The 11,216-nt window shown below is 37.6% G+C and overlaps 1 protein-coding gene across 1 annotated transcript; it reads right to left on the bottom strand.

The window, feature by feature from the left end:
• Window positions 1-9,380: 9,380 nt before the first annotated feature.
• On the bottom strand, window positions 9,381-10,777 carry LOC131624620 (uncharacterized). The gene is made up of 6 exons (XM_058895565.1): window positions 10,507-10,777; window positions 10,212-10,403; window positions 10,015-10,125; window positions 9,834-9,915; window positions 9,646-9,741; window positions 9,381-9,560 (listed from the first exon to the last, which is right to left on the bottom strand). Exons 1-6 carry the CDS (start codon window positions 10,665-10,667, stop codon window positions 9,456-9,458), a joined length of 747 nt encoding a protein of 248 aa, XP_058751548.1. The 5' UTR covers window positions 10,668-10,777; the 3' UTR covers window positions 9,381-9,455.
• Window positions 10,778-11,216: the final 439 nt, after the last annotated feature.

Below are 11,216 nucleotides of genomic sequence, written 5' to 3'. Positions count from 1 at the left end.
AAGGATCATGAAACTAGATAATAAGTTAACAACAAACAGAAAGCACCTCTGATCCCAACTTCAAAACCATGTGACAGGAAAGATTATCATACATCTACCAACAAACCATGATTTACAATATTGCCTACTCCAACTAGCAGAGAAAATTGATAAAAAAAACTGTTACGGATGATCCCGGGTCATTGATCCGGCACCACATATAAAAATTTCTCGATTCCTAGAAAATTAATGAACAGTGCAACTCCAATTTGTCGAAATTCATGATTGCAAACAACCATAAAGAAGCAAAAATGAAAATTTAAACAACAAGAGAAGCGAATTAAAAAGGGCATGCAGAGATATAAAATGATTGATAAGCAGAAACAATTGAATGTAGTAAAATTGAAGTACACTGAATATACCTGATTACTGCAGACGAGTGCAAGGAACAAGGTTGAGAAATTGAAGCGGAGCTGTATCGGAGATAAGAAGAGAGTATTACTATTACCTGAGGAATAGTATATGGTAGTATATATATTGACAATGACTACGTCATACTCAAGTCTGGCATTTTTTGTTGTTTTCCTGTAAAGGTATAAAACAAGGAAAAATTGCACCGAGGTTGTGTCATTTGCGTTTTCTCTTATCTCCGTTTCGAGAAGCTTCATATGCCCAAGCCAATGCGGGTTGAGAATAGATTAGTGTGTAGTCTAAGATAGGTACCTTATTGCTCAAGCTAGAACATATATCTCTTTATGAGTTTTAGTTTTCTCACGGTTTTGATGGAATTGGGGGGAAAGCATAATAATTGCAATTATATTTGAATATTATATCTACTTGATTTGATAGTTTTGGGATTGGGGTTCTCGGCCGCTTTTACACTTGCACCCATTTTTACAGCAAAATTATAACTATAAGATTGATTAAATATATTAGATTACAATTCAATCTTTTATAACCAAAGCAATCTTTTATATCTTAATTATTTATTTTTAATGTATTTTTTTTTATTATAAATTTACTCATAACTAAGGTTAGCAATTTGGTGGAGTCGTCTACGGATGGTTTCTTTCTTTTGGAGCCACGCTACGGTTGTGTCTTCTTTTTCAAAGTCTAACTAAGGTTATCAGTTTGGAAGAGTCGTCTTCGGCTGGTTTCTTCCTTGTGGAGCCATGCTACGGTTGTGTCTTCTTTTTCAAAGTCTAACTAAGGTTAGCAATTTGGTGGAGTCGTCTACGGATGGTTTCTTCCTTGTGGAGCCACGCTACGGTTGTGTCTTCTTTTTCAAAGTCTAACTAAGGTTAGCAATTTGGTAAATTCATCTACGGATGATTTCTTCTTTGTTGAGCCACGCTACGGTTGTGTCTCTTTTTCAAGTCTAACTAAGGTTAGCAATTCGTTTGGTCCGCCTTTGGCTGGTATCTCTTAATAACACTCAACACTCTTTACGCTACCACGGAATGCAAATTTTGATGGTACTTTTGGGTATTCAACCCACTTACACCTCAAATGTCTCGAACGTGTGTCGTCCGTACATTCAGGTCCAAGAAGTTTGAATAGGGGCAGCTGTTGCACCCCAAAATTTGCCCACTTATTTATACCCAATTGGCTTTTATGTCACAATCATATGCATACCTCATGTAGGTCATCCACTCAATACATTCATTCATATCATTGTTACTGTTCAAGAAAATTGATGAAAAAGAGCTTCTATGTGGGAGATATCTTGGTTCAAAAGAGAAGGTTTGAAGTCTGATTATACGGCCCCATTTCCATTGAAGTTCTCCTAAAATCAGGGTTTCATCCTCTCCAATTCAAAGCTCTGATCAAAAGATGCAATCCTCAAATTCAAGATTTTCAAATTAAGGTTTTGACCAAAGTCAATCCTTTTGACTTTTTGGTCAACATTTAATCAGGAGATGATTTTGAGTATGAAATATGGTTGCCTTGAAGAAACATTTACGGGAGTTCGTTGTTTGAAAATTGATTGAGAATTGGATCAGAAACTGATTAATCGAGAAATTCACTTGGAATCGGAAAAATCAGAAAAAGCTGACTTTTTGGTCAAAGTCAAAGTCAACTGTCAGATATTGAAGGTTGGTGGAAAATTGGTCAAGAAAAGTCAACATAATTAAATAAAATCAAGAATTTCTCAAAATTGCCCAAAAATATAAAGTTAGTTGATTTATGAAGTGCCAAAAATGGAAAGTGAAAAGACTTAGAAATATTTTGAGTTTTGTGAATGGTTGAACAAATGACTTCATGGTGGATTTACACGTGGATAGAGGCACGATTTCAAAACAAGTTCAACAACAAAATTGTTCATTTCATGGCCCTCTACAATATTGTAGTTGGGAGTTTTGTCAAATAAGGCATGAATCAAGAGTTACGAGTGAGACAAGTTGGAAGTTTCAAACTTGTGCAAGTCATGAGGATGGGCAAATCTTTGGGCACACGTGAAGCATTTTACCAAGCACGTGGTGTGTCATCTTTGAAGCCAGGTTTAGAGCGTTACAAGAACCCTACAGATTCAACCTTTGTATAATTCTATTTTCCTCTACGCCCTCTTTCAATTGGAATCAATACCATGGAAATTGAATGTGTAATGAAAGAATTAGGAGGATTCAAAGTGGTGATCACGCAAAGGTATTTCGTGACATGTGGCTGGGCAAGGATATAAGGCATGCGCAAGACATTTTGTCAAACAGGTGGTGTATCAAATTGGAGACTCCTTTTTGAGGATTACAGGAATGTTGTGAATGCAAGTAAGACATCAATCTTCTCTTCTCCATGTCCTCTAACCAATGATCAAAGAATTATATCATTTGGTCATGTAATGAATGAGATGGTGAGCCTCAAAGTAGACCACTTGAAAATTGCAAACTGGCTAGCATTAAGGGCAAGGTTGAAGCGCGCGTAATTTCAGTGATGATGCCATGAGTTTGAAGCTAGATTTCTCATCCTCCCAAGTTTCATTTCAAAAACCTCCAAACATAAAAATCACTATATGCGATGTACTCTTTAAATTGGCCCAAAGATTGAATCATTTGATGAACTATAGTTGGAGTTATAAATGGGCAAAGAGGACACTATGGACATGTTTATTCTTAGCATAATGATTGGAAAATCTTGCAACATGTGTACAGGTCTTATGCATTACCCAAGCCAACCATAAAACTTGCTATGTGCATGAAAGTGAAAGAAGAAGTTACTACAAAAGTCACCCTTGTGCACTAAGTTTGTAAAAAGCATCCAATGCAACACTCCTCACCGTAACACTCATGCACCCACACCAACCATATATAAACCAAACTCTTCACAAATTCAGAGGAGGAGACTTCATTTAATTTTTTCAGTTTCAAACTCTTTTCTCCTTCTCACTCTCTCCTCTCTCCACCCTCTCTTCTTATCTCTTTATCTAACCGCCCTAACCAACCTTCAACCACCATAACAAACTCCATAACCACCCTCAACCTTCATCTTCATCGGAATCAATCACCACCACCACTCCTTCCCATTATCAACTTGCATCGTGAATCATTACCGAGTCTCCTCCATCGTCAAAAAACCTTCATCAGAATCAATCACCAACCATTACATTCTTCAATCTTAACCAACATCACCATCGATCTTGGATCCAGAGTATCACTATCATCATCTTTTCGAGATCAGAATCACCATCATCTCACTTTCCTCTTCTGCAAGAACTCAAGGCTGAAAGCCTGAGTTTATTTCTCAGTGAAGGTGAAGATTTTTCCAAGATCCCCATCACCAAACTCCACACATTCAAGAGGAAGTAGTAGAGTCTTCTAAATCTTTGAATCGAGAATTTGTTCAAGTACGCTTCCTGAGACTTCTCAGCATCGTAGTAGCATTTGCGTTTTTGTGCGTTCCAATCCTTGCTCGTATATGCTATGCACGTGCTCTGTAATTTTGAATGTGATATTTGGATCATGTGCGTAGACTCGAGCTGCTTGATACTCTTAGCTTACGTTTTCATGGAGTTTTTTGTAGTTAGGGTTTCTTACTTGGTTTCGGTTTGAGCCGTAGAGTGCGTTTAAGACAAAATTGAGGTCAGATTCGTGTTCAGTGGCGAAATCCGAGTGGAGTTGTGATGTTTTTTGTAATTTCTGGGCGTGTGTTTGTTTACGTCGGTGGTGGTTGACGGTGGTCCCCACCGGAGAAGACGACCGGAACAGTGGTTCCGGCGTCTAAAGTCGTTTCATGGCTTATTTTCTTTTTGCTCGTGTGGTACACAGGGATTGGCTGCAGTTCCCATACATTAGTGATTTTTGTTTTATCGCAATGATTGAATAAAGAGTTGGCGCTTCGTGATTGGCTGAACCATGTTTTTTGTTATTTTATGACTTAAAACCTCACTTGCCCAATTGATATGCTGTGTTGTCACGTTTCAATAATAAAAACATAGCCTAAATAAATAACATGCTGAATGAAAATAAAGTGTGGAACAAAAGAAGTGATGCAATGTTCAATCTGGGCCTCGTTTTAGATATGGGCCTTACACCCTTTCTTTTTCGCACCTCCCAGCAATGGGCCCAAATGCGTGTCACCCTTGATTTCAGTTCATTTGACTTTTACTAATACACCCCCCTGCTGACTAAAAAAATAAGCAAATAAAATTAGTTTTTTTTCTCTTGCTTGATATGTGAATTTTGCTTAAACAAAAGTGTGAAAAATATTTTCTTAACCAATTAGATTTTTAGATTCCATAGTTTGTTTTTTTTCTTTAGAATTTAATAGTGGAATTTCTTTGAATTTTGATTGGTTCTTGTAATAAAAATAAATAGTCTTTTTTTTAGTTTTAATTTTTGGAAATAGCTTTGAAATGAATAAAAATACAATTTGCTTGTGAATATTTTCATGGTTAGTTTAGATTTTAATTCTTTCTTTTTGTGAATATTTTCATATTTTAAAAAATGTCTAAAATACCCCTAGTTGTTAAAGTTGACTTTAGTCAACTTAAACAACTCTCTTCTTAGTGAACATTCCCTTTAGATTTTAGTTTAGATCTTAAATAGGAATTAGAATAACAATTAGGTTAGAAAATAGGTTAGTCCCCCTTGTTCATTCCTTTTTCTTTTCAACATTAAAACATTAACAAATAGAGATGCGAATCACATCAAGAAAGTGATAGAGAAATGAGTGGGATTCATTCCCTAATCTGTTTCTCAATCACTTAGTGGCATAGAAATGAGTGGGATTCATTCCCTAATCTGTTTCTCGGTCACTACTTAATGGGAGAGAAATGAGTGGGATTCATTCCCTAATCTGTTTCTCGAACATTAATTAATGGGATAGAAATGAGTGGGATTCATTCCCTAATCTGTTTCTTGAACATTATATAATGGGATAGAAGTGAGTGGGATTCATTCCCTAATATGCTTCTCGATCATTATACATTTTTATGTGATTCTAATCGCAAAGCAAATCCCCTTAAAAAATACCCAACCAAAAACATTCAAAACACTTAATAAAGGCTCGAATTAAAACAAAGTAATGAAGTGGTGCGGAACCTTGTATTGGGTTTTGTTCATCATGTAGTTACATAAAAAACACAAACCCAAGATTCTTTTCTTTTGCCTTGTTAGGCACCTAAGAACAAGTTAAGTCCTTTCCAAAAGTAGGCGTATAAGTCTCCAAAGGTCGAGCATCGTGGATTGTGACCTTAACCTCTGTTCAACTAAAAAACACAAAACAAATGGAAACTAAGGAGCCGAACTACGGTCGCTCTGATTCCTTTTAAGGGATACGTAGGCATTGGGTCGCGGGGCCTAAGCGAACACACTTGTAAATAATTCCTTCTTTTCCCCGTATTTCTTTTGCATTCATTCGCATTTAGATTTAGACATAGATACACCCTTTAGATAGAAACAAACATAGGTGGATACCATCGAGTACGATGGGCGCGAGGGGTGCTAGTACCTTCCCCTTGCGTAACCGACTCCCGTACCCTGTTCTCTGGTCGAAAGACCTTGTTCTTATTTTGAGTTAGGTTTCCTGGTATTCCTTTCCCTCGATGGGATAAATATATTAGTGGCGACTCTGATTCCATTTTTCGCGGTAGCGGCAGGAGCGTGCAAAGACAATGTGCATAACAACCTCAATGTCTGTCGGTGTTTGAGATGATGTAGCAACTGCATATGCCTGAGGATGCTGTCCTAAAATGCATGGCTACTTCAGAGGACATGCAAGACATGCCCTATGAGAGGTGGGATTCGGGCGCAAAGGCATGGCCCATGGTGGCGGAGTCCAACTCCATGATTGCAAGGTTGAGTACTACTGGTGTTGTTATCAAGGAGGAGAGGACCATGGTGGAGGGGAGTTGTGAGTTCAAGGCTGAAGACCAAGACGGTTACCACGTCCCCTCGTCTCGACCCTGGTTTACAAGAGACCAAGCGCACTTGCTTGGGCAATAGTTTCCATGCTGATGAGTCTTTAGAAGGTTGCTGCAGAGTGATGTGCATGGCAAAATGATAACTAGTGCTAGTTATTTTAGCCATACCGGCTTCTTCCAAAGTGAGCATAGAGTGAGCTTGATAGAAGGAAATAACAGGATTACAATAGCGAATCAAGGTAACAACACTACGGTAAGCTTTTGGAAGACCAGATACCAGTTGAAAAATCCAACGATGGTTATTGATAGGAAACCAACATTCCCTATCTGGTTATATAATATCTTAAGACGCTTACAATAAGTAGACACATTGGGAAAATCCTCCATGTGAGTGTTAGAGAACTCTTGCTTGAGAGTGACAATGCGAGCATTCTGATTGTCTTAAAAATTGTCATCCAAATGCTTCCAGGCTTCCATAACAGTGGTGTCTGGTTCCAAGATGGTGGTTAGCAGGTCAGTGGAGATTGTGAAATATATCTATTAAAGAACGATAGAGTTGAGAGTAGTCCACTAGTCATACTCAACAGTAGAGGCATCTGCTAGTGGTTTCTTATCCGTAGAGGAACAAATGATATAAAACCCGATGAGAGCGGGCATGGATATGTGAAAGAGCTCGGCCTATGTGCCATGTTGATATTTCTCCATTTCAAGTACAATAGGAACGTGGTTCTTGATGTTTGAAATAAATAGAGGGATGAAACTCCATCTTTGAGATTGTCGATGAGGGAGAAGAGGTTGTCTCGTTGGTGGTATCACGACTGTCAGGAGAGATGGTTTATGTTGTTAGTGTCGTTATCACTCTGATCAGACTCAGACATCTCGTGTGGGAGAGAGAGACACAGATTGAGGATGCAAGATCGGTGGAGGGTAAGCAGCGCATGAGAGAAAGACTGTGCAGATCCTTGTGCAGCGGCGCGGGAAGGAAGTCGTGACGGCGATTCTGGAGGTCATAGGAAAAGACAACAACGACGCATAGAGAATGGTTGCCTTTTTCATTCACGTCATAATTACTGGAAACAATAATGATAAATTATTACAAAATATTCTATTCTATCACTAGCAACGTCCAAAATAATGAAGGAGGGCCAATTTTTTCTTCTGTAAAACATAATAAGAAAGGACAAAAACTCAACTTCAACTTTACAAATAGGAGACTAAAACTTAATTTCGGAAGGTCTTGCAATTTTATGGATTAATAGTAACCAACTATCATTCATTCGTTATTTGTTTGAAAAACGAAAACAACACTCTCATACTTGATATATACTTAATGATGGCCATTTGATAGAACCTAAATGAAGCTAATAAAACTGTATTCAGGATTAAAGACTAGAGAAATAAGACATGCAGCGAATAGCATAGTATTTCAAGGGAGTATGCTGTATGCATGGACACATTAAATAAACTTAATGGTATTAAAATATGCGCAGTACTATACATATAAAGGTTACAATATCTAATAGCATAACAATAGGCATTAAGTTACACATCTTCTGGTATAAATAGCTTTAAGTACTTCTGCCATAATCTGCTATCTTAAAATTTTATATGCACAGATACAAATGGTGATGCCACTTTCACCCAAACTTTTTAGTGACCTTTTTTTATTTGAACTTCTTCAAATATTTGATCGCCATGGATAGTTCATCATCATCAATCCTGCAGCATGCTGGACAGCACCACTCTTTGCCAGGAGCGAGCTTCAAGTGAAACAAAATATCAGCATGCATGGTTAAGTAAAGAAATAGTAAAATATACTGCTAAAGATACTGAATTTGTTACAAACTTGCAATGATGGTTGGATGGGTGGCCCCGGGTAGCGCCGTGGTTTGCGGTTTACGGTGCTGCGCTTCCGGCTGGGGATGGTTGCTGCTACTGGGAAGAGAATGGGAGCGGGAGAGAGAGGCTGTGATATTTTGAAATTAGAGTATGTTCATGCAAAATGAAATAAGATTTTTCAGTAAGATCAACTTCATTCTGAAACAATTATCCGAAACTATAAACTAGAATAATTCAACCAGAATGATTCTCGTTAATTTTTTACAGAGAAATAATGTAAGCATGTGTTAAGGTGAGATGAATTCATTTTAATACATATACACACACATATATATAGGATCACCCTCACATATTTTTTTGGAAGAAATTTTGTTTCAAAGACTAAGACTAGTTAAATCATTTTCATTCTGCATAAGTTAATTCATAAACACTACTTCCCGGGACTAGATTACATGTTCCCACAACATATCAAAATTTAAACATATCTACTAACTTTTAATATATTTAAACCAACTTTCACTACAACACGGAAGGGCTTTCACAGCGCTTTTTTTGGCCTTTAACAGCGCTTTAAAGCGCTGCCAAAGCCAGCGCTGGCGTAGGCTACGAAAGCGCTTTTAAAAGCGCTCTGGTAGACCCCCCCTTTAAGAGCGCTTTCCTGGAAAAAGCGCTCTGGTAGGACCCCCTATAAGAGCGCTTTCCTGGAAAAAGCGCTCTGGTAGACCCCCCTTTAAGAGCGCTTCTTAGTAAAAGCGCTGGCAAAGACCAGTAAAAAAGCAAAAAAAATTAAAAAATTACGCAGCATACAAAAGCGCTTTTGGAAAAGCGCTCTGGTAGGCCCCCCTATGAGAGCGCTTTTTCCAGACAAAGCGCTCTCATAGGGGGGCCTACCAGAGCGCTTTTCCCAAAGCGCTTTTGTATGCTGCGTAATTTTTTAATTTTTTTTGCTTTTTTACTGGTCTTTGCCAGCGCTTTTACTAAGAAGCGCTCTAGTATGTGGACCTTTAAGAGCGCTTTTTAGAAGCGCTGTAGTTGCTAAATGAGGTATTTTTATGTGCAGCCTATAATTTAATCCTCCCAGTCGACCTGTAATGTTTTCGACCTGTAATATTTTCGACCTGTAATATATTTTCGACCTGTAATATATTTTCGACTATATTATTTCAGCCATCAGTAAGACAATATATATACTAATATATACCATTATAATATCCAAAATTATATATATACATCATTACAAAATTATATATATACATCATTACAAAATCAACAATATTATAGTTCAAATCTGCATGAAAAATTGCTTAATATAAAATTGACACAATTCCTCTTTGATTTCTTCTAACTTTAGCTTCGAGTACCCAGCAGCACGGAATTCGTCAAGGTACTATAAAACAAAAACATAATATGAATAATATATTTAGGTAAATGTAATAAATTATATGAAATTATCTTAAGTTATAACTTTATACCGTGGGAGGAATCTCTAATTGATTCGCCTGAATGATTTCTTTCATAAACCTCAATACAAAGTATCCGCAGTCTGAACTGTTACGCTGTATCGGACACTACATAGAAAAACAAATAAGATTCTATATAAGTTGTCTTGTTTTACCAAGTAGCATAAATATTATAAGCAAATTTGTGAAAAGTAATGTACCTGCACTTCGATCCAGGTGATGTTGTTTGATTTAGTCCGGGATACCTGTGCGTCCCGTTGACTACGGAATACTTGTATTGATCTAATTAACAAATATATAAAAGCATATGTTTAGATCAATCCCACAAATAAGTAAATATATAAATATACACGAATATATATTTAGAACGATCCCACTTACAAATCAACGATTTCCTTCATGGCCGGATAATTGGTCCATTCACCCTTTACCGAATTCAGATAATACACGACTTCCCTTATCGGGTTGATAGCAAGCAGCAACCAGTGTGCTCTATAAATTAAAACAATAGGTTATATGAAAATATTGCTATACACTAAAGAAACAGAGATTAGATGAATAAAGAATGAGAAACTAACCCTACTGGTCGGGTATTATACGCCCAAAGATGCAGACATTCTGTATTGCCGGTGGACATGAATCTATCGACTAAGCGCTGTCTAACAGATTCCGGATCCGAAACAATTTCCATTCCGCCGCAATGGGCGGAAGACACGAACCGGAATCTGTTAGACAATGCAGTCCCGCGCAACACTCTGTCATACAACAACCTTAAATAAAAACATAATAAACATTAGATTCTTTTTATTGAAAAGTGTAAATAAATTATATTGTGGGACTAATTAAATAATATATCGGATGAGTGAATATTACCGGATGTATGATTGCATATTACTGACGCCTAGTTGATCCTGGTCAAAAATCTCTTGCAAGTCGTCAATTGTAATATGTGACTTGAACTCAATACCGAAGACACTTTCATCCATATCGATTTCCCGTAAAGCACCATCCTTCATATCGGACATATCAACCATTGTTGCGAGTGTCGCCCGGTATCGAGGCACAAAAGCACCGCCTTTTCTTGCCGCTTGCTTCGGAGGACCACTGGGTGGTACGCTACGAACCTGCTGCGTCACTTGTTGTGACTCCCGAGCGGATGCCTAAAAATCATATAAGTTAGGTAAAATATAAAATCATGCATATTTTGATTCAGATTATATATTAACACTTTAAATGTACCTCTTTTAGCGATGCAACAGACTCCTCCTCCTGTAAAATCCCTTTACCCTTAATTGCGGGTTTTATAGGAGCAGTCTAAAAATAAAATGTAAAACATAATTAATAAACGGTTTAGAATTGACATTCGAAAACTAAATGATTCATAATCGTTTTCAATTTACCTCATCACTAATGGTAATGAGCTCCGAGGGCCATGCAACAAACGATCCTATTGCATCTCGCAGCAATGTCGTCTCTGAGACCATGTCAGGTACCGGTAGAATCGCATCACGATCTAATACAACATCCACCGATACTTTCAGGTGTCCATCCGGGAGCGGTCTGTGGTGAAGTAAATCTCCCGA

This window comes from Vicia villosa, unplaced genomic scaffold, assembly GCF_029867415.1.
Source record: "Vicia villosa cultivar HV-30 ecotype Madison, WI unplaced genomic scaffold, Vvil1.0 ctg.000146F_1_1, whole genome shotgun sequence".
Classification (NCBI taxonomy): domain Eukaryota; kingdom Viridiplantae; phylum Streptophyta; class Magnoliopsida; order Fabales; family Fabaceae; genus Vicia; species Vicia villosa.
The sequence above is the reverse complement of the archived record's forward strand: the minus strand, read 5'-3'. Positions and strand labels throughout refer to the sequence as shown.